The sequence below is a fragment of the Papilio polytes genome, unplaced genomic scaffold (assembly GCF_000836215.1).
Source record: "Papilio polytes unplaced genomic scaffold, Ppol_1.0 DF821544.1, whole genome shotgun sequence".
Taxonomy (NCBI): Eukaryota; Metazoa; Arthropoda; class Insecta; order Lepidoptera; family Papilionidae; genus Papilio; species Papilio polytes.
Genome location: NW_013527660.1, coordinates 82,705 through 108,196, shown reverse-complemented (window position 1 = coordinate 108,196; position 25,492 = coordinate 82,705). Strand labels below are relative to the sequence as shown.

The 25,492-nt window shown below is 32.1% G+C and overlaps 1 protein-coding gene across 3 annotated transcripts; it reads left to right on the top strand.

Moving 5' to 3' along the window:
* The first annotated feature begins 2,866 nt into the window (after window positions 1-2,866).
* Window positions 2,867-25,152, top strand: LOC106108403 (glutamine synthetase 2 cytoplasmic-like). Of its 3 annotated transcripts, XM_013289566.1 has the most exons (9): window positions 2,867-2,977; window positions 15,373-15,424; window positions 17,214-17,411; window positions 20,195-20,377; window positions 21,207-21,368; window positions 21,565-21,778; window positions 22,402-22,659; window positions 23,411-23,550; window positions 24,288-25,152. In XM_013289566.1, exons 2-9 carry the CDS (start codon window positions 15,394-15,396, stop codon window positions 24,434-24,436), a joined length of 1,335 nt encoding a protein of 444 aa, XP_013145020.1. In that variant the 5' UTR covers window positions 2,867-2,977; window positions 15,373-15,393; the 3' UTR covers window positions 24,437-25,152. The 3 variants fall into 3 exon arrangements, with proteins under 3 accessions (XP_013145020.1, XP_013145022.1, XP_013145021.1); XM_013289568.1 differs by lacking the exon at window positions 20,195-20,377; XM_013289567.1 differs by lacking the exons at window positions 2,867-2,977; window positions 15,373-15,424 and adding an exon at window positions 15,587-15,711.
* The last annotated feature ends 340 nt before the right edge of the window (window positions 25,153-25,492 follow it).

Genomic DNA, 25,492 nt, shown 5'->3' with positions numbered 1-25,492 from the left:
AAGTGTAATCACTGCATAAATGCTGTGCACAAATGTTACCTTGAATCGTATGTGAAGCTAGGCATGATTCTCAAAACGGTCCACTTTGGACCACTTAAGAACCGGTACGGGTTCACGAACGTTTGAAATAAAATTTGGGACACACAAATGGGGGTTTCGAAAACTGAAGGCTCGCTATTAGTTACGATCGTGTGTGAACCACTTAAATTGGAAAAAATAAATACAAAATTTATTATTTTACACTTAATCATCATTTATTTGACCACTGCTAGCTATATGCCTTCCCCAATATCTTCCACATAATGTGGTCCTCCGTTTTCCGCATCCAACGACTTTTCCCTTTAACACTTAATGTTAACAATTTATATTTCTCAGCCTAAAGTAAAAATTAAAATCTACTGAAAGAGAAAATTTTTGGAAGGGGTCCATGAGAAAAAAGTTTGAGCACCTCTGGACTAGTGCAATCATTTGCGTAGTCTACGGAGCCCTTTAAACCGGACTCGAACCGACCAGACTACCTTTTTGCAAATGTACTTATGCACCCGGTTTATGAAACATGTTGACATTATAAAGCAAAAACTCGTTAAAACAAACAAAAAACAACCGGAATATTTTACTTAACTAGAATGTTTTTAAGAAACTAGCTGTTGCTAGCTTCTTTATCCGCGCGGAAATCATAATTGTAATAAATGCAGTTACTCAGTGATAACGTAGCTATTTATTGGTGAAAGAATTTTTGTAATCGGCCCAGTAGTTTACGAGTTATTTCAATATATACAAAAAATACAAATCTTTCCACTTTATAACTATAGTATAGATATGTTCATACGTTTTAAAAGCAAAGAGTATGTCCTCACAGACGAGAATTTTTTTTTTTTTCTTACATTATAATTGCATTACAAGATATTTAATTTAAAATATACTTAAATAGATCTTACCTAAGTCCCATGCTCGTTAATAAAGTCACTTTAATGAATTCTTGAAAATTTTCTAAGAAAAATTACAATGATTAGTGAAACTAATACTAAAGTTAATTAAAAATTATCGTGTATTTTCATTAACTTACGAGTTAGCGTTGCTTAATTACCTATTAATTAACTATTATTGTCTGGGCAAATAAGATAATACCAGGTTTTAATACTAAATTATTTCTAATTCCCGAAATTTAATTAATTTGTTATTTCGATTTCTTTCGAAAGTTGAAAAGGGCGGTTCGAAACAGTTCGTAATTTTGTTTCATAACAAAAATTAATGTTTATATAAATTATTTGTTCTCCCAGTGGAAAAAGGGTTTTATAACCACAGAGGATCTTAATATAAAAGCGGAAGCTTTTATAACCACAACATACATTTAATTATAGATTGTTAGTTTAGGATAAGTTTCCACTGCAGAAACACGCATAGAAAACATATCGTTGTCTTTGTTTTTCAAAGACAATGAGTAGAAAGATAATTGTGTTTCTGTATAAATGTTTCGGCAGTGGAAACTGACTGTTAATTGTAGTCTTGTTTAATCTGCAGCTGCGGTTGCAGCTTATATTTCAAACACAGGTGTAAACTCAGAAACTATTGAAAAAAACTAAGCGAAATACTGACATTAAATGTCATTTTAAAAGCAAAACCATTTATTTTTTTAAAAAGTCCCAAGTTCTATCACCACGAGATTAATACATCTATACTACTATTATAAAGAGGAAAGATTTGTAAGAGGAAATAAAAACTACTACTACTTTTTAAACTTTCCACGCAGACGAAGTCGCGAGCAACAGCTGGTCTGTAATAAAAAGGGGTTTGATTAAAAGAACAGTGTAATAGGGAAAACACTTAAAAATTTCGGTTATAACTTTATTTAATAGCGTTTGTTAACCTTTTTAGGGTAAAAAGCACACCCTAATATGTGGGGTAAGAATTAGAAAAGCGATATCGAAGGCAAAGCCCCTTAACTCATCACACAGTAAAAGGAAGTTTCGTATTCCTTAATATTATTGTATTTTACTTCATCATGCCAAGGCCGAGTTTTAAATTATATGAAAAAATTATAAAAAAAAGTTAATGTGGAATAATGTACCATTGCTAGAAAAAAATAAATTCGTATTATAAAATTAAAAGTCGCAATTAATAATTATTTGAAACCAGTTTAGGCTCTTAAGTTATAAAGTGGAACTAAGTTACGAAGTTTATATTTAATAAATAGGTCTGAAAAGGTTAAATTAAAAGAAATTTCCAAAATAGCTTAAATTGAAATATTTCTTTGCTTATTCATAAGACAGGCTGATTTCGCTTCCTAGTAAATGTTAGTACAAAGGGCAGACGCGGAAGTCCTTGATTTTTTGTATGAAAACCCTGGAAGGTTTTTAGGTTATCTTTATGATTATTCCGTTTTTTTTTTCAACATTTCATTTAATAACAAACGTGATCTAACGACGGAAAATACTGTTTGTTATATTGACAAGATTAATGTGGCAGTTATTTACATTCCATTTATGAAATTGAGTTTGTAATCTATCGTAATAAACAACGATAGAGATAACAATAAACATTCATGTGTGTTTTCACTAACTTTGTAATACAGTTGAGTAGTGTTGATGTAATTTTCCAGTTTGAGCTATGGTACCAGTTGACACCTTAGCACCGAGTACCACTAACCCCTCGTCGTTGTGACCTCGTGATGCTCCAACCGGGAGATCTCTCAACGCGTTCAGCGAAGGGGACTCCTGACTGTTTAGGTTAATCGGGATAATGGGCCGTGGGATGTAGGGTGATACCACACTCCGCAGTAAGTGATGTGAATGAAGCAGCCTCCCCCCCTGTACCCCTCACCGCAACGGTGGTCTCTGCGTGCGCATAAATACGACCGCACACTGAGAAAACGTCAGTCAATTTCGCAGCGCCACGCGTGCTGGTCGTGTCGACTATTGCCCGTTGCCCCTAGCAATACTACTTACGCATCGCGCGCGACTTTCAAGGACTAAACAAGGTACTGTATACTCTTATTTCAAGTTATGCCTCGGTCGATATAGGGACACAAGGGAGTGCGCGAGCGTGTTCTGGCACGCACTACGACGATGGAAATTTATCGTCTTAGAACGTGCAGTGCGATCGCCTTTAGCCCACCATCAGCGTTGCATTGCGAATTACAACACCGGCCAAATCTCCCGGTGGCCGGTGCATCAAAATGTGCTCGCTATGTATTGCACTGCTTAGCGAACTTTCATTTATTTTTGTACATTTCAAATCATTTTAATTATTATCGTACTAGAGACGGTATTATTAAGCACTAGTTCCGTCCATCGAACGAGGCATTCGTAAAACTTCTTTCGTAACCTGTGAGTAACATTTTTAATTTTAAAATGCATGCGGTTAATGTTAAAAAATCGTGTTTTAAATGTTATAAAAAGAATATTAAAAACTTAAAAAGCTTGAATAATTAAATTTCTGGGGATTGAATAATTGAAAAACGGGATTCGCTGAGGTTTGTTCGCGATGAATTAGTAATAAAGTTTTGAAGTGAACGTAAAAACAAAGTTTATGTTACTTGCCCTCGTTAATTTTTATGAACATTTTAGTGTTTTTAGTTTATTTGGTAGAGTATATATCTTCTTAAAATAATCTTACGTAGTAACTTTTAAGTTGTTTTTTTTTTAATTTCTAACTTGAGAAGTTAAAGTGGTTAAATAAAATTATAAATATAAATTAGTGCCGCTTGGAATTTCGAAGAAAATAATACCCAGCAAAGTTGTGGGGTAACATTCTATGGCGCGGAAAAGCGCTGTAATTTACTCGTAGTTATATTCGACCGTACAATTTAAAAAATATTTTAATTTCAGAAAAAATATTCTTTACCTTTTCTACATTTATAAATCTAATTTCGGATATTTAATGCACTGTTATATTACATAAAACGCCTAAAATACGTGTAGGTACTATATAAAAAATTTGCTACACTGGCAATATTCTATCTAGAGAATACCCGTTTCACCAAGAAAATAAAAAATGTTACTCAATTAGGCTTTTTAAACTAATATTGTATCGTTTACAAAGTAATATTTAGTAGGGTAGACAGAAATTATATTTCACCTTTATGTAAATGTTTAGTATACTCAATTATGACGGGCGAGATTTTTGACAGTTATATTTTTGGCATTTACTGATAATCGAACCCTGGTCCCTTAACCATTGAACTAAAAGGGATAATTGTACAACTGTAGAATCAATAAAAAAAATTCTTAAAAAAAATATCCGCATTATGACATTTTGGTATCTTCAGATATAAAAGTAGACTAAGATTGTAAATCCCATTATATTATTTAAATAAACGATAAGATAATGTAATCCGGGTTTCTTACAACAAAGACTTGCCCGCTCCACGTGCCACATTCAACGCTAATAAAATTTATTTTTAGTTATAATAGATACGGATAAATAATAAATCATTACCTTTATGATAGCGTCTAAACTTTTTTTCGAGATAACCCACCGATTATAATTCACTCGGAATCGTATTAATTACGAAATTTCTTAGTACATTTAGTACAATAGATTACAGTATATACGCCTAGTGTAATAAATGTAGTCTAGGCAAAAGATCCCCAAACGTTCTGATTGTAGACCTCTGGCAAAGAATCCTAAGTATCTATACTATTTACTATAATATTATAAAGAGGAAAGATTTTTATCTTTGGATTTTTGTATGTATTCGATTCAAGTACGTAAAGGGCCGATTTCAAAAACTCTTACACAATTAGAAAGGTAATTTATCTATGAGTAACATAAGCTACATTTTTATATAGTTTTTAATTTCACGCGGCCGAAGTCACGAGCAACAGCTAGTCGATGGTACATTTGTCCTTCGACTTGTGAACCCTTCTACATTATTTCCCTCCATCATGCCCTCTGGGGTCCATGGAAAACCCGGCGAGGGTGGAATTGTAGTTTTTCAAATAACCCTTTACTTTGAAGGAGTAATTTCTTAATAATATTATAAATGCGATAGTTTAGATGGATGGTTTGTTAGTGTTCGTCGCCTAAATTGCTGAAAGGATGTTGGTAATATTTGGCGTAGATGTAGGAGATAGTCTGGAAGAACACATAGGTTACTTGCTATTGTTTTTTGTAATTCCGCGCAGACGGAATCGCGGGCGAAAGCTAGTATTTCATATTTCAGATTTTGAATTTAATAATTCTCATTTTTCGTTACAAGGTTGTTTATAATAATAAAAACATTAATTTAGTATTACGTAGTAAATAATACATAAAATATTACATTTGTGTAAAGTAAAATAACATTTATTACATTGAGGATAATATTATTTATGTCATTATGCAATTCTGAGAAAAAAGATTCCGAGTTTTATTTACATGTAATAAAGAATTGAATTTATCATCTCGCTTATATAGCTTGTGCCCGTTTCTGTAATATTCAGGGTACGGCTTAACATTAAAGTCGAATGATCCTTGTAGAAATGATAAATACATGAACAATGAGTTTAACTCTGTCTCCAAAAAAGTCAAAACTAATCAATGATAATAAAGACTATATCTTTATTACTTTCTACTCAGAATTTCGTATACCTCATTGCATCACTTTGTCCCTATATGAAAACAGACATCACAATTGGACTGTCATGTGCAAAAAGAATCTTCCAAAATAGATTAAATCCTAATATTAGCGCATCCAGTCCCTGTTTTTATACTTTTTATTGTGTTTTAGTATGACCTACTTACAGTTAATGACTGCATTTTAGAAAATTCATTTTTTATCTGTTCATTAAGCGATAAGAAATTTTTGGTAGTTAGAATATATGAATTATTCTTTTATCATAGTTATATAAGAAGTACAAACGTAACTGAATGGTAAGCTTTGTTTATTAGATTCTTTGTTTAGCAACAAACAAAAGAAAGGTCGAAGTCTGTTGATACGGACGGCTGTTCATTTACGATGTTAATGCGTCACTATGGAAAGATCGGATGCAATGCCCGCACGCAGTGTTCCACTGCGAAAATAAAAACGGCCGTGAGTCACGGGGTCACACACCTAAAGTACGGCCACCCGACAATTTACCACATATAGTTCGACACTCTTATCTGGCCCGGTAAGAGAAACTACATTATTACACAGATGCCCCAGTCAATGTTAAAAAAATGCCAATTACAGCAACTCATGTCTTTTGTGTATGCTATGACTAAGGTGATAATAACAATGTTCCCACCGGGTCAGAGAAGATTGTAGGACTATATACGTATGTTTACAAACTATATTTATAGAACAGCTGAGCGGAATAAGGGCAACGTGGTTCGTGTTGTACATTTTCCTTTGTTGAAAACTTTTGTATGAAAACGTTCAATAAATGTAACTCTGATTTGTAATTTTTCCTTCATTGTTGTGGCAGCGACGAGCTGATATTAGTTACTGATTTATAATTAAAACATACACAATGTTGTGTCTATTCATTATCAGTGAATAACGTATAGTTGTTTTTTCCTAACTGTACTTTTAATTGATTTTATACACTTTAGTCTTCATTAAGGTCTTTTCAATCTTTACAATTTACTCGATAATGGTTCTTTGATTTTTATAAAATACTAGCTTTCGCCCGCGACTCCGTCGACTCATTAATAACGTATCTTTTTAATGGTGAAACAATTTTTGAAAAAGGCTCTGTAGTTTTTGAGTTATTTTATTACAATCAAACAAACAAAGTTTTCTTTATAATATTAGTATGATTACAGAGATTTGTTTTGTTTTATCATAATGTTGAGTTTTGATATTAAAAAAAAACATACAGACGAATTGATTACCTCCTTCTTTTGGGAAGTCGGTCAAAAAGTAACTCAATAATAACGAAAAAAAAATTTTTATTTATGAATTTTTAGTATAATACTAAATGTAAAGAAACCGATGACGTCATAGATTATTTGAGAGAACAAATGCGTAGTTATATTTATTAACAATAATAAGTTGAATACGACATTAACGGATTCTTGTTTGCGTGCTATCAGAAAACAATTATTATTCAAACGCTAATGATAAGCTATACTTAATACCTACTCGATGTCAATTCTATTACAAACAACATTTGTAATTAATGGAAAAATACTTTACACATTACGTCTGTTATATACTTTGGTTAATCTTACTAATAAACTGCGAAAGTTTAGATGGATGGAAGTTTGTTAGTTTGAACCCTAATTAATGTTATAAAGGGGAAAGATTTGTATTTTTGGATTTTTGTATTTTAGCCAACACAGATGTATTAGTCAGATAGACTATATTTTTATTATTATTTAATTTCACGCAAACGAAATCGCGAGTATCAGCTAGTCATAAATAAAATTGGTATACATGTAGAGGATAGTCTGGAAGAACATATAGGCTACTATTTTTTTGTTTTTTAATACCAAGCGGACGGTGTCGCGGCCGAAAGCTAGTCATCTAATTAGTGATTATTTTATTTGAAATACGATAATAAAACCTTTGACTATAGACTGACCTTGGGTGACCTTTCAAGAAGTATCAACTTCACATATAATCGAGAACAAGCGAGTACTCAGTATCACAGCCATTGTTGTTGTAAACAAACGTTTTGTGATGCAATTTGCATAGTTAATGTTCCTTACTGCTCGGAGTTAATTGACTACTAATCAAATGCTACACACCGTTTAGCTGTTAGCTGAATATATTATCCCATTGTGGAGTTAAAAATTCTTTTTGTGCTTTAAAGAAAAATACAAGGAATAATATTGTTTTTATTGTCTAAATGATGCATTTTTATTACCGAATTGTACGGAAATATGTGACGACGTATTGAAGAAACTGATAAACAAAATTCATGAACTACATTTCAAGACCCTAGTAGTTGTTAGGGTTGCCGTACACGGACAACTTCAAACACAGCCTTCAAGAAAACGCGTATCCGAAATGTACGGCAATTTAAAGAACCCTTTAGAAACGTGTATTATTTTATATTAAACCCGTGGTAATAAACACTTTCATTCCTTTGCCTTAAACCCAAATTGTATACAACACATGTGCGTCGCTATAGGGAGAGCAGAGAGGAGTGTCCCTCTATAAAATCGAATGTTAAAAGAAAACCCTACGTAGTCTAGATCGCCAGGCGACTACTATGTTACAACTAATTTCAACAGGACTAGTTCTAGACGCATCTAGGCGCATAGAAAGTGCGTAAAGTTGTGTAGCTGTAGTAAACATATCGAGGTCGAGACTCGATGGCTTCACTACGCAACATGTCGACAAAACGATCTTGACCTAAACAAGATTGATAACACAAAGATTCGGATAAGCTACTTAGATAAACTTATTGCTTAAATATCTAAGGTTAAATGTACACAAATAGTGTTGGGTTGTACAAAAAATATTATTCAACTGAAAGTAATATGTGGAAATGAAAGTCAAATGTTTGTAGACTTTTGGAGGACATTGTAGTTATGGCTTTTGTTATTCTTTACTATAAAAACAATAGCACAATCTGGCATTGCAGTGGATTTTCACAAAATATTCCTTCACGTTTGTATCACGGTACAGAATTCTGAATAGAGAGAATAACGCTGCCAAAATGTTTGTATATTTTCGTATGAAGGTTCACATATGTTCATCACTTTAATGTATTAACTTTGAAGAGAGTAAAAATAACAAAACAAATCTATACCAATATTATAAAGATTTGTATTTTTGTATGTATTGAAATAACTCAAAAACCACTGGGCTGATTTTAAAAATTCTTTCACCGTTAGAAAGGTAATTTATCTGTGAGTAACATAGGCTATATATTTTAATTTCACGTGGACGAAGTCGCGAGCAACAGCTAGTGTTTTATAAATTATATTTGGAACATGAACGGTATGGAATAGCGTAAATGTTTGTACCCTGTAAAGAGATTTACGGTTCTCTTGGAATAAATTTGAATTTATTTTTTTAAATAACACAACGAAATTCGGTAAAAATATTGATTATTAATATAATTAGAATCCTAACCTAATAGACCTATCAATTAAACGATTTTGTTATTGTAATGTAACATTAGATGATGTAATCTATATGTGCTTAACCTACATAGATAAAACTATTAATATTGAACATTTGTTCTTGATAAAGTTATACAAACAGCAATCGATGCAATACCAGTCACAAATGACATGTTTATTTTTATACTAGTTATTGCTCGCGTATCGCCCGCGTGAAATTAAAAAATACAGCCTATGTTACTCCATGATAACGTAGCTTTTTAATGGTAAAAGAATTTTTTAATTTGGCCAAGTAGTTTTTGAGTTATTTCAATACGTAGAAAAATATAAATCTTTCCTCTTTATAATATCACTACACATTAAGTAAATAGGTTCCTACCACTAGCTGTTTTCGTGGGACTTTATCGACAAGAAATCAAATCAATAAAAAGTTTATTTTATGGTTTACATTTGTTAAATTATCAATTGCATATATCAAAATTCAAGTGCACAAATGTTAAGGAAGGCCTTTGCCAGTGGATAACAATGACCGTTACCATGACAATCTGGTCTGTTTACTCATAGCTTGTAGTTTTCGTTCCTTTCGCGCATGTCTATTTTTTCCAATTTATTCATTCTCTAAATTAAAAAGTGTTAAAATATATAGTCAACTGACTGTCTTGAGTGTAGGGCTTAGTATTAATAGAATATTCAAAAACATGCTGTGATTGCAGACATCCAACAAACAAGTGTGTGTTTACGCGTTATTTTATTAATATAGTTAGATTAATATTAATTTGTTTGAAATCTTAATGAGTTTGTCATCATTAATTGATGATTTACAGATCAGAATAAAGAATGGTAATGCCGAGCATAGAATTTGAGAAGATGTTGTTGAACAGATCCTACTAATACTTAATATTATAAATGCGAAAGTTTAGATGGATGGATGAATATTTGTTAGAGTTTGTAGCCTAAACGGCTGAAGAGATCTTGATGAAATTTGCCATAAATGTAGAGGATAGTCTGAAAGAACACATAGGCTACTTGATTTTGTTTTTTTAAATTCCGCGCGGACGGAGTCGCGGGCGAAACTACTTTGTTATAAAAATGGCTTTCACTGCAGAGTTTATTTGAACTTTTATATATAGGTCAACGACACGAGGCGCTTCATTTTTGCACACTGCATAACACCGCGATATACGAGTAACGTTCCTCGTACATACAATGAGGCAATTAAGGTTATTGCACTAAATGCATTTTAATTCATTTAATAACAATATCTAACTATATTAGCACAAAAATTGTAGACATTAAATTATTTAAACTTTCGTGAGTGAGTGAGAGAGTGAGGTACCGTCACAGGAAAAAAAGTATGACGTGAGTAAGCCGTAAAATAATTAATTATAAACATTGTTTAGTTAACACTTGTTTAACTCTGATCGTCGCTTATTGAAGTTATGGGTGTTAACGCAGTTATGTTTTACCTCAATTATTGCTTTCCGTATAAGTACTTTATTATTTACTAGTTGTTGTTTGCGACTTCCTCAGCGTTATATTAAAAAAATAATAAAAAACATAGCCTGTGTTACTCACTGATAACGTAGCTTTTAATGGTGAAAGAATTTTTGAAGTCGTCTCAATAGTTTTAAAGGCAATTCAATACATACAAAAATAGAAATCTTTCCTCTTTATAATTTTAGTGTAGATTTCATAAATGTTTATAAACATATTCGTTATTTATCATACAAATTCGTTTGCACTCAGTCGTCTATGTGGCTAATCGCAAATTCCCACATAACATTTTGAGAAACTAACGTTTGTCCGAAAATCTACTTATGACTGAATTGAAGTTGTTATGAAAACAAATATAACGTTCCCCGTCCATTATACTTCTCAGCTATGTTTTCATAATAAACGCCTTTTCATTGACTTTGTCGCAATTGTTTGTTATTTACATAGAATTATCCGTTTATCTGGCGACAAATAATACACAGTTATATAACTTTCCAAATGTACTAAAACTGTCCTAAAACTAAAACTTTTAACCATACTTTCTCTAAATACTTACCCGGCAATTACGCTATTTATTTTCTGGGAAATTCGTTAAATAAATTAAAATAATATTACGTCATATAGGTTATCTTACTAATATTATAAATGCGAAAGTTTAGATGGATAGATGTTTTAGAGTTTGTAGCCTAAACGGCTGAACGGATCTCTTTGAAATTTGGTATGGATGTAGATGATTGTCTGGAACAACACATAGGCTACTTATTTTTGTTCAAAATACCGCGCGGAAGTCGACGGGCGAACGCTTGTATAATACATTTAGATTTAGATAGAGGTTTCTAATTGTGACCAAGTATATATCATGTCACCCCTTATTAGCGTAGGCTCCGAGCCCCTCGGTGGGGACGTAAAGTGAGCTGGTGATGTTGATGATGATGATGATATCAAGTACATATTTTTTTCTTCTTCTCTTCTGTAAATTCCGTGTTCTGTTTTAGGATTCACTGAAAACCGGCGTTTCAGTGTACACCGCAGCACACGCCGAATGAATTCCTTGACAGTTTTTTTTAATTAACCAATTTCTTCCTTCTTTCTAATAATTATGTGAAGAAAAGTTTTTCTCCCGAATATTTTGTTCGAAAATTTTACAGCAATACCACTTTATTATAGAAATAGTTCCTTATTGTAATTACAGTCTTAATAATAGCTTTGTTTTCATCGTGTTTTAAAGTAATTATATTCCTCGTATTAACCTCGTGACCCAAATAGAATGTAATCAGAACTTGTGAAATTTTAATCACTTGAAGACATAACCATCTAATTAAAACAATTGTTAACGCTTTTTATACACAATTTTTTTTTTAAAGAACTAGTTAAATTAACTATAAGTGGTAGTTACTTTCCAAGTCTTGGTGAAACGTTTTCAAGTGAAATCTTAACTTAGTTAACCAATCTATTTCAGTTCAGACAATCTATATTTGACTTGAATACTATATTCGAAAGTTGACATAAGTTCGATTTATTGCAACGGCGACTGCGCCGGGATACATTTTGGTATTCAACTTCGTTAAACGCATTTAAAATATTCAGACAGACAGACAAAAAAAAATTCTTTGATGTTACAAACAGACACTCCAATTTTATTTTGTATAGAAGATTATTTTTAGAATAAACGCAAGGTTTGCGATATAGAATCTAAATGAATACAATTTGAAATTCAATTTATAATACCTCTATTACACTGTAGATCGTAACGCATACTCAGTGAACGAAGAATTTAGATTTGCTACCATGTATAGCGACTTTTCCGCGGCAGTGTACGATTACTGAAGGTGACCTTGACTTATAGAAGCGTAATAAATTTGTTGTCTCAAATACACATAGTTTATTACAATATTATAGGCAAGTGTACAATCCGTAAAGATTTTTCAAGGAATTTTTCGACCGTCTGCATTTACTGCAATATAGTTCTGCGGAAAATTGTGAATCGTGAAATTGCTCTTGACACGAAACGCGGTCGATGTATGGTTGAGATCGATTGGCACTTTGCCCAAAGTAGTATAGTGAGTTGATTCTCAACACGCGACCGCTCCGAGGCCTCTTCCTGTTTGTAATGCCGCTTTATAAAGCATAGAGAGTACGAGGAAGTTTTTTTTCTAATTTATTAAAACAGCTCATGAATTTTGACCATAGATACATTTAATGCGTGAATTCTAAATTTGAAGTATTTTATTTTTTAACTAGCTTTCGCGCGCGACTTCGTTTGCGTGGCATTAAAAAAACAAAAGTGAGTAGCCTATGTATTCTTCCAGACTATCCTCTACATAAGTACCAAATTTAAATGAAATCCGTGCAGACGTTTAGGCTACAAACTCTAATAAACATCTATCCATCCATCTAAACTTTCGTATTCATGATATTAGTAAGATTTGTTTTAAAAAATCGAGTAGTTATATTTCATATAGTTTCCATAGCAACGATACTAGAAAATAATAACATTATCTATTATTTAAACATGTCATCGCCTATTTATGTTTCCGAAAGACTTTCGTTATCAGTCAACAACTAAAGTTTATCTCATGTGATTTACATATTTATCAAGATTATTAAATATATTACTGTTATCATTTGTCTGCGTTACCAACATAAAAAATAGATAACACAAAAAAACAAAGTAAGAAAACTATACCTGCAATACGAAAATGTTCTATACTATTTTTTATTAAAATGAACAGACACGTTCAGTTTGAATTATTCAAATGTACTGCAAAAACTGTTTATTTAGTATGAAGGACCTGGACCACCACTGGCTGATAAACGCTCAGATAGCTTTAAAATGACGTCACTGTCAGATAAGGGAACAAAATCCGATATTTCCATCACTTATTTGACACGTTGGATTGTTATCAGACAATTTATAATTTGGTGGACAGGAAACAATTGTTTAACCCACTTCTTCATTCTAATTTTTAAGTTCATGAGTTCGCACAATTTCCTTACGTGATACATTTTCGCTTCACGTCTAATTATAATAATAATATTTACAATCGAAGTGGAGACCGCTAGCTTGTTCTATATAAATTGCCTTAGGTAATTAGAGTGGAAAAGCTTGTTCAGGGTAACTTATAAGAAGGGGTGGGACGATGCCGATATTAACTGAATATCAAAATGAGGCACTAAAGATAATAAATTTCGCAAACATTTTCTTTAACAGAGACGTAGTTTTAGTACATTTTAATAATTAAAGAATATTATTCTAGATGTTTTAAATAGTCAAATCTGACTGAATATATTCCAATAATAAGAGTGTACAAATTAAAAAAAAATGTTCTTAGAATTCAATTGAATGTAATTAACTTATTAAAACTTTCGTGAGACATTATACTATATAAATTATAACACGGCTAAACTCACGTGATAACATTCGGTGTAGGCACCGACAGTTTCGAACCCGTTGGGGGTCCTTCTTCAAGTTCTTCAGGTTTCAATTGAATGTGTTTCGAAATACGTAAAACTACTCGGCCGATTTCCAAAATTCTTTCACCATTCAGCTAATAGCAAAGTAATATAGGCTATATATTTAATTTCACACGGACGGAGTCGCGAAAAACAACTAGTTTATTACGGCTGAACCACGTAAGGCAAAAATACATTCTTACAATAAATATTTTTTTAAATGTCAAGGATTATTATATAAATAAACTCAGAACTAGTATATAAGACATTTTTGAAATATTTACCAGTCTCGAATAAAAGGATCGGGTAGTAAAATTGTTAATGAAAGATAATACAAATTTGAAATAATCATCTGTATATAAATATATTGTTTTTGTAATAATATCATAAAATTTTTAAGCTATTTACTATCAGAGTACACATATTTTAATTTGTAATATTGCAAGGAGTCAGAGAAGGGTATTCAATGCTAAGAAAGCAGTGGATTCAGATATGACGGCCGATAGAGATGAATGGAAGAGCAGCACATACTGTGCCGACCCTCCGTAAGGGATAAGGGCAAGTTGATGATGAGCAAATTTTCAGAGACTGAAAATTTTAGTTAGAAACATAAGAACAATATTGTTGTCTCTCATTATTTTAAAGATTTTGTACATATGTTGTTTATTAAAAATTTTGGAAACTCGTCAAGAACCTCTTCTGCGATCATAAGACTTTGGCTTATCTCATCGAACAGGCCATATCTAATAGATTCTTTTAACATAGCAATTATTAATTATATATTCTCGTGTGTAACGGCCGGTTTCCCAGCTACATTTAACCTTTCGTAAGTATTTTTGGTTCGATAACTTTATGAAATGCGTTAACGAACTTTGGAACTCGAGTTTTACTACGTTCCAACTTAGATCAACCTAACACGCTAGTTAAAAACAAAGTAAATGGAAACTTCAGAAACCCAGCATCAGTGTGTTACAAACAAGGGATTTTAGGTCATTGTCATATTTTTTTCTTCATTTTTACGATAATACGATAACTTTTAAGTCACGCGACAAACGAAAATAAATAACACAAACAAGCAAATGTCGTTATGTTTGAGGTTCATTCATAGTTTGTATAAAATATAATTCTCTGTTTGGTTCATTAATTTGATGCATAAAAACGTGTCGTCCTCGAAACATTTATCGAAGTCCGGTTTGCTTGAGGCTACGAGCTTTCGGAAATTTTATGTCGGACGGTTAACGCCTGGTTTTACATTTAACGAGCATTTTTTTATTTATTTTTTATTACGTTTTAAAAATATGTACTTGGCTTGATTTACAACAATGGTTTATTGATGCAAAAATGAAGTATTCAATTATATCAGCAAATAAATGTATTTTAATGTCTTTTATATAAAAAGAAAGTTTTATCAATAATAATTTTGGAATTTTATATTTGTTTCAGGACCTAAGTATAGCCGTAAAAATGTCTGACGCGGGCCATGGAAAAATTGAAGGTACGTTGTTGATAATATAAATTAAAAAGTTTTCATCAAATGACTTATTCAAAACAATCCGTTGGACTTAAGACACAAACCTTTTGTTAAAATGTTTCATTAAAAATACATGATGTCAATATGTCAATGACATTTGAACAATCAATTTTGCCTCGATATTTCATTGCATTTACGCCTATCGAAATCTTTCGTTTGTTAATATGAATCATTTTGTGAGATAAAATGCAGTATTTATGTGTATAAAGTAACACTTTCAATGAAGGACAAGGGTGGTGTTCGTTTTAAAGGTTTGCTATTATAAAACACATATATTAATTTAAAACGTCTATAGTGGAAATAAATAAATAAATTTCTTTTATCTTATGTATCTTACAAGAGGTAATAAATAAAAAAAATCAACGTGTATGGTGAAAAGAACATTCAAAGAATTTTTTACATTGTATACCTACAGCATTGTTATTAAAAAAATTAAATCATAAATGTCTCGTATTACAGAAGTGAAATACAGTAATTTCATATTGCCAACGATTCATGTACTGTTTCTGCTGTAATTATTACATTATTCATTATAATTCAATGATTGCTCAATTATTATTTCGAATAAGTAAGGCACGTAAACTTTAGGTCAATTGCAAGGCCGACTAGTTACAATCTCTCCGTACTTTTGTATATTGAATATCAAGTACCCCTTCCCCTTGTATTGATCTAATATTAGTGTTAGAAATTTTATATTTTTTTTACAAATAATCATATCTCGAGAAACTTCAACGTGACTGTTCGTTAGAACTGTTCCAAGCATTTTCTTGAAACTCTATATCAAAGTCAGCACTCAAAACGTGACAATGTTAATAAAACTAGAATTGTAGTTCAGTAGCAAGAGGAACATTTAGTTTAAAAGTCACTTGCATTATAAATGTCTTAAAATATATAGCTTTCTAAATTCTTAATGAAAACAACGGTAGTTCTTATTAGGAAACAGTTTTTTATGCACTCAGTTTAATAAATGTCTTCGTTATTTGTACTTGAATGTTTAATAATTTTTATATCGAACTATTTGTTGCCAACAATGCTATAAATTCACAATCAGTCTATAATATGCGTCGGATAAATGTCATTCATATTTCATTGACTTGCTGCATCGTATCCGATCATTTCCACTTTTGACATTTGACGAGCGCGCCAACTCACGGCCATTGTTCCCCACTGCATCGGTATTTCTGTACGCAAGAGCAATTAACAATATCACTGCGCAACGGATTGTAAATAAAAATACATTCTCTCTTATGTCCCCTTACGAGTCAATCGAATATCTACGATTAAAAACTACCTACCGCTTTATTGGCCACTAAGGGTATCCTTTACATCTCAATTAGAGAAATCTACACTTAAAACCTATTAAAGTAAGTATTAAACGATTGTGATTGCGACGATCACTCTAAAAACTATAATCGTAGAATCACGCGACAAAACTTATTAACAAAATATTAATATTTAATATATCACAAAATGTTAATAATTACTGTTTTGATAGATTGTTATAACATCAACATCACTTCGTTTATAAACTTAAATCTTAATAATGTTATAAATTTGAAATGGGTGGATGGATGTTTGTTAGAGTTGGTAGCCTTAACAGATTTCGATGATTTTTTTATAAATTAATATGAATTAGAGGATAGTCTGGAGGAACACATAAGCTACTCCACGTTGTTTTTATTATTCCACGCGGACGGATTCGCGGGCGGTAACTAATGTTATATAAATTTTCAGCGTAATGTATCTTTTTCAGATAATCCGAAAATCCTCTCGGGCCCTGTTTTGACCAACTCACCCAATGCGGTCCTGTCAAAGTCCCTGCTTGGCAGGTACAATGACCTCCCTCTCCCTGGAGACAAGGTGCTCGCCACCTACATCTGGATAGACGGCACCGGGGAGCACTTGCGGTGCAAAGACCGCACTCTAAGCTTCATCCCTAAACGACCTAAAGGTGAGTACAAAATTTCATAGAAGAGAGTGGCGAAGAAAGTCGAAAACAGCAAAGTGACTTGCTCCACACTGATTATACGTAAGGGCGAATCACACGTCACGTCTGTCTCTCCTTTAATTGTAATATTAAAACAGATGAGCGGGAAATTACTGCAGCAGATATCAGTGTTGCGAACTAAAAAAACTTTTAGGGACTGTCCCACCACTGGCTACTTAAAAATGACGTCACTGTTAGATAAAATAAAAAAAATATTTCCATCACAGATTTGACACGTTGGATTGTTATCAGACAATTTACTATTTGGTGGGACAGGCTCTTGAAATTCTTGCACTTACATTTACTCCGTAATAATAATTTTTTAATGTTGTCTTTATTTCTTTGAAATAGAACTAAACATATGTTATCTGTGTACGCTTAATGTTACGTATGTAATAAGCATCGTAAAGATTTTGACGATGGTTCTCTTTTGTAATCAAAAGTAATGTTTTAAAATTAGTCTGAAACCTCTTACATGAAAATATTAAATAAAGTGTCACTAATTTGGTTTAAATGGTCCATAGCTCTAGTAAAGTTTGCCTTTTTAAAATATGCTAATGCGAATCGCTATACAATTGATGGAGAATTACACATTATGAAAATTTTCGTACATAATAGTTTTAAATTTAAGTGACCATGGCGTACATGACTGATTTACATTTACATGAACTACTGAAGGTTAAAGCAACTATATACAACAGCTTCTAAAGTTTTTTATACAACCGTTTTCTTCCTATATTACTTTTTGCTTGATACAACTGGAAAAGAAATATGAAGTATATAAACCGACATTTCCATTATGTATATTATCATATTTCGGTGACGTATCGATTACTGTGACATATTTATTTAAGCTATTATAATTAATATTAATGAATCAGGTAAATAAAGAAACTTTGTAAAACAATTGAACCGGATTGAAAGCGCCATCTGTCGTTTCGTTTGTAAAATTAACAATGAAATATAGATGAGTGATAACTCGTAATTATTTAAAATTGTAAATTATTTTAGACTTACGTTATTTTATGTCGCTATATAAAGTTTTTAAATATATATATAAAATGTTTACATCTGAATTAGTTACATGCAGGGATCCTCTGACAACGACGCCATTTGTAATTACGTTGCAAAATTAACGTCCGGCAATAAACATGTTTATTAATATTTAACGAGCAACGTAAATAAACAAAGGTTAGGTGAAGCAATTTCAAATACACGCTTCCTTTTAATTTATTGCAGTTAAATGACGGCGCAATGCCAATTTCACTATTTCAAGCGATTCGAAAAAGGAACCGAGATATCAATATGTAAATAAGAAATACGTAACAGTCTACTGTATAGCCTATATAACAATATTATCGTAATTATTATCTCTTGTTCTTTGAAAATAACAGGAACAGCACAAAATATTGTGCGTTTACAACTCTGAACTTTGTACTAAATAACTACCTGATTGCTTAAAAACGACGCCTTAGATTTCCTTTCGATTTAAACGCATAAGTTGATAATATTGACAGTTTATTCCGCGCCGCAACCTTCACCGCCAAAATGGCGAAAATCAAGAAGACACAAACTACCGCGTTTATAGCCTGTCCATTTTATAGAGATCTGTTGTATACAAGTGACATTTAAAACTCACTTATTAATGTTTAGAAATAGAAGGTTTTCAATTTACTTTTCAAAATTAATTAATAAAATAAATTATAACTAGTAATTGAAATAAGAATAAAAAATGCATAGTTATTTTTCATTTGTTTAGTTTATTTTGCTTCAACAAATGCAATTGTTTTTAAGTGCTACAAGTGTTCAAGGCAACTGTAAATGCCTGTATGGCGAATTTCGATTTTGTAGGGAAAATGTAGATCCCCTGGCGCCGACTACTTGATACCGACTCAATTTATATTTATATAATACTTATATTTGTTTATATTCTGGGAAGTACTTATTTATATTTATGCCGGAAACTTACAATATGATTATGCGTTAACTAAGACTTCCATCACGATAGAATTAATGATGCCGATACGTTCGTCAAAATTCACGTGATTTTAAAACTATGGCGCAATGTATCGAAATGAAACTTTCACGTGCCTTGCCAGGGTTGTCAAATATATTTACACGTTTTCTATAAGACAAATTGACATTTTTTTGTGATTTTATATTAGTAAGATTGTACCAGTATTTTTCTCTGCAGAATATCATTTTATGATTTAAAATTCAATTATCTATTATTTCGTTTAATGTAAACCATTACTACTATTGATGTTTTAAATTGCAATTTATCTCTGTGGCAGCCCTGACTTCTTTTCTTATCGGTTCGGTTTTAGTTGCGGTTGATTTAATTTCTAATAGAGATGAAATGCATGCGGTTGGTGCCTTTTAGATAAAAATAAGTGGCTTGAATCGCTTGATAAAGAACTGCTTTTCCCTCTATGTTGTAGAATGTGATCTGCCGCCTACGTCCATTAAAACAGGGTTGCTTAACGGTGATTTGTAACGCGTACTATGAGCTAATAAACCGACGGTTCTTCACAAATATCGGTTGCGCAAGTGGCTTTAAAAATGTATCATTCTAACCTGCTCTTGGGAAATCATGACATTAGTCTAAGAATTGTTAAGAATAATTCAATTATACCCAATACGTGTTTTGTAATTGAATTGTAAATTTTCAATAAGCACAGAAGGAAAAGTCCTTTATTGGTTTCTATTTTCTGTGTAAATACAAATAAATTTTGCTTAATTTGTAGACAATCTAACACGGATCCTCGAAAACATGTACACGAAGTATGAACTATCAGTTCTCGAAGATTTGAAGTGGTCGTATGTGGACCAATTTTCGTCACCGTACTTTTTCCCTCAGGATGGCCGCGAAGCATCCATCCCCTGCGAACAGAAACTTAACAGGGACAGTTTTGATGAGAACTTCAAAGGTTTCCCTAATAAGCTCCCAGCAATCATAGAAGTGTAGATTACAATACATTCAAACCTTGCGATATTTTTTGTTCCGTAATAGTTTAATAGTTCCATACTATTTTGTAGACATATGTAGAGTGTTTTGCTTCATTTAACAACGCATTTTAAAATTATACCTCATAATAATTGTAGTATTGAAAATGTTAAAGTACCTTAGTATTAAATTAAAAATAACTAGTAAAAATATTAGTAAAAAACCTAACCTTAGAGCGCCACAATCGACCTTTATATTGCTACCCTATAATTTGTACAATTTACAGATTAAAGAAATTTTAATAAACTAATTAAAAATTTAAAGCCCATTGTATGTTGAATCTTAAAAAAAAAATGTTTATTTTTTCTACATAAAGTCAACAAAAATTTTTTATCATTCAAAAGTATTTGATTTTATAATCTATGAGTACAACTTATTCCCGCTCGCGCTATCTAAACGTCAGTGTCAAACGTCAAACTGACAAATGTGTCAAAAGTCAAAACAAATTTTTTGTTACCTTTATTCCTTTTGTTAATTTGTTATCTTTTTCACTGTTGTGTTATTAAAATGTTATTTTTAAAAGAAACATGGCTCAGCTCTGCAGGCACCTTGCCCAACATCGACTGCAACGAACTATTAAAAAGTTTTAAAGTAATGTATTATACACACAAAAAAATCATAACCATTAATAGTTACTCGTTTCAGTTAAATGTAACACTAAATCCTACTTCAAATATTTGTTAGAGAAGGACTTTTATTATACATAAAGTTTTTTCTACAGTGTTAAATATGAAAATGTTGTATATCCACAGATCTGCCAGTTTGGAACTTCGATGGCAGTTCAACAGGTCAGGCAGATGGCCACAACTCGGACACTTATCTTGTGCCCCGCGCCCTCTATAGGGATCCTTTCCGTCGTGGTAACCATCTTCTTGTCATGTGTGACACTTACAAGTACAATATGGAGCCAACAGGTAAGGCCAAACTCGATTATATTTCATATGTCATTAATGGAGGTTTAACATGGTGGTCTTAGTTAAAACATCGTTAATTGTATTTAAACTCCTAAAATTACTTAACAAAATCCTATTTGTTTTTAAAAGTAAATTGAAATGTTTATTTCTCAATTAAAAATGTCTATTTTATGTGATTATTGTTATAATTCCACAGAAAGCAATCACCGTGTGAAATGTCAGGAAGCATATGAAAAGTGCAAAGATGATGAGCCTTGGTTTGGTATTGAACAGGAGTACATCTTGTTAGATTCAGACCTTAGGCCTTTCGGTTGGCCCCCGGGCGGTTTCCCACCACCGCAGGGACCTTACTACTGTGGTGTTGGTGCCAACAAAGTATTTGCAAGGGATTTAGTTGAAGCCCATTATAAGTAAGTTTGTCTTAAAATCTATTTGATACAAGTTTATTTTAGTGAAAAGTATGCATAATTGACAAGAAATCCACCATTTATTATTGCCTCATCAGAGGTGTTTTCATCTTACTAATATTATGAATGTGAAAGTTAAGATGAATGGATGGATGTTTATTACCAGGTATTTCCAAGATGTAGCTGAAATTTGGCATTGATGTAGGGCATAGTCTGGAAGAACATGTAGGCTTCTTACCAAGTTAATTTATTATTTCCGCAGATAAAGCCACTGGCAAAAACAAGTCATTTTATAATATGATTATTATATTAATATGTGAAGTAGTAAATATGTAGCTTAATAAAACAATATAAAAAATTATGGTCCATAGTCAAGTATTTTAGGGCCTTTCTTGGAGTGGGCACGCACTTTTGACTAAACTATTGCAAAACTAGTGTTCAATTGTCGATTTTATCGTAGCCAATTCAACTTTTTAGTTGCACAATTAAAAACCAAGTAGTGTTATCTCCATATAAGTATATAGGAATCAAAGTCAGACTAAACAGTTGTGCGCTCTTAGTATGGTGGACTGATATTTTGTTCTTCTTTATTGTCTTTTCTTAACAATGCAATTTTATATTTTCAGATGTTGCTTGTACGCTGGTGTGCCAATAGCCGGTACTAACGCTGAAGTGATGCCGTCACAGTGGGAATTCCAAGTTGGGCCATCAGTTGGCGTGACTGCTGGCGATGATCTGTGGATGGCCCGCTACATCCTGCACCGACTGGCTGAGGAGTATGGTGTGATCGTGACCTTTGATCCTAAGCCTGTGCAGGACTGGAACGGATCCGGTGCTCACACCAACTTCTCTACTAAAAAGATGCGGGAAGAGAATGGTATTATGTGAGTATTTTTTTAATTTGTTTTACTCTGTGCCCTTGTTTTCTTTGATTTTTATTTTAAAACTAGCTTTCGCAGGCGAAACCGTCTGTGCAGAATTAAGAAATAATGCAAGTAGCCTATGTGTTCTTCCAGGATATCTTCTACATCTACGCCAAATTTCATCGAAATCAGTTCAGCCGTTTACACTCCAAACTAACAAATATCCATCTCTCATCAACTTTCGCATCTGTAATATTACGAGTAGTATGATAAATATTAAGGATGACTCTTATTGTGGGAATTTAAAATCAGTTATAAAGAAAATTATATTAATACCACGTTTCCATATATCTAATCTTAAACTCCAAAGTTTTATTACATTGCAAATACCATAATTGTATAATCAAAGAGTAAATTGTGAAATGAATGCAAATATTAGTAATTACATGTACTTATCTTGTTTCACCTTGTTTTTAATAAGGTTGAGGTAAATGTAAGTTGTTTGACATACATTGTCTTTTGAGGTCATTTGTATTAAGGATAAAGATGTATAAAACCGGTTTCTTATAGCCTTTTAAATATATGACACAAGTTAATTACTAAAAATTTCTTTCTATAATAGAATTAAATAAACATGTAAACTATGACCTAGGATGTTTCAGCTCGGTGATAAATTTAATACTGAATTTTGGTGTTTCCGAGTAAATGTTGTATAGTATAAATAGTTGTTTTTTATTATGGCATATTGATTGTTGATGTATTTAATTTCCAGTGAGATTGAGAAGGCCATAGACAAGTTGTCGAAGGTTCACATGAAGCATATTAAGGTGTATGACCCTCGTGGTGGCAAAGACAATGAGCGTCGCCTGACAGGCCTTCACGAAACCGCCAGTATTAATGATTTCAGCGCCGGTAAGTTGACACTATGAGTCTCCCTTAGTGGGTACTTAGTAAGAGAACTCGCATTACATTCAGTAACAATTACTAAATTATGTAAGAGCAACATTTTCAATGAAATTAGATCAATTTCTTTATTTACAAACACAGTAAATATGTAGATAGCTTAGAGAAATAAGTAAAAGTTTTTAAGTAATTTTTGAATACAGTTCAATAAAGAATTTCTCGAGACCGTAATGTGAAATTTGTCCATTGCTCTTCGAAAAGTGGCAGGCGCTCGCCAACAAACACTTTTTAGATTTTATTGTTACAATAAAGTAGGCGCTATTTTTTATATTATGGGATAATAAGCAAGCGGACATCTTTCTTCACTGAAATAAAGAAATTACTATATATCAGAGAAGTTATCAATTGCAGATTTGTCTACTTTAAATAAATGGAGGGGACGGACGGAGAGAATATTTCCCCTTCTGAGTCCCCTTCCATAATCCCACTGCATGAGAATAGAAAATGGACTAATATTAATAGTTACTAATTTTCTGTCAATTTTGATATAAATTTTGTGTTTTTTTTATTATTTTAAATCAACATCTACAGACTCTTAGCACGTACTCTTTTTTGCACAGTTTATATTTTTACTTTTTTCTATTATTTTTATTAATATTTTAAGTTATACTAAATACAATAACAGTACTACTAAACAATATTTTAATGTATACTAAAATTAATTTTGTGTTAAAATGTGTCCGTAGGTGTCGCTAACCGTGCTAGCAGTATCAGGATACCGCGAGCAGTCGCTGAAGAGAAGAAGGGATATTTGGAGGACAGGCGCCCTGCTTCCAACTGCGACCCATACGCGGTAGTGAACGCTCTGATGCGCACCTGCATACTGAACGAATAACACGTCCGTGCCGCTTGACGGCGCGCGACACACTGCGGTAGCAGCTAGTGTACGCACATCAATTGAACAACTATACCATTGACTTCTTGTACGTTGGATAGCTCGCTCCTAATTCTTCTGCTTAGAGGGTCTATTACTAATATTTGTTATGTTATCGACAAAAATTGTATGAGATTGTATGGCGTTTCATGAATCTAATATATTTTATGTCGCTGATGTTAAGAAAATGTTATTACGAATATTAGATAATAGTGATCCGATGGTCATAAGTAAAAAAATGTAACAGCTCACTAGCGCCCCCTGTAATGTAATTTTTATTTGTATAACTATGTTATATTTTCTTTTAAAATTAACCGCGATAATATCTCTTTATCATTATTTGACTATACATGCCTGTTGATTTTTTGTAATTGATTCTATCTATAAATTCAAGTTTCGAGTCGCCAAAATGGCGAAATTCAAATATAAACGGCGCGGACTGTCCAGTGGTATTTAGAAGTCAATGAATTCTATCCACATAATTTACATAAAAACATTTTTAGAAACTTTTTTTTGTTAAAAAATATTTTTTAAAAATCGGGATTTTGTCGCGGCTGTGGTTAATCGCTTTATAGATAATAGATCGGCTTGAGAAAACATTCCGATTATCAGATATGAGAGTTCGTCACCCGTAATGTGATATCAAACTTTATGTACAAATGTTACTGGATATTATAGCAATATTATGGTATATCGCATCGCTATAGACATTTGCCTCAGATTGCCTTATATAAAAATTAGTTTCCGATAGTAATTTTGATAATTAAAATATACATAAAAATTTATAGAAATGTTAGCTGCACTATTCATTTATTTAATATCTAAAAATTAAAAAAATTATTATAATCAAGAATTAGTTTAGGCGTCAATAATTCAAATATAGAATTATTGTATAGTCTATATAAAGTTTATTATAAAATATTAAAGTTGTACGATTTATTGATAAATAACGAAAAATAACACCAAATAAAGTCACTGGACAGTGACGTAATTAGCACTAAATTGTTAAAAAGGACC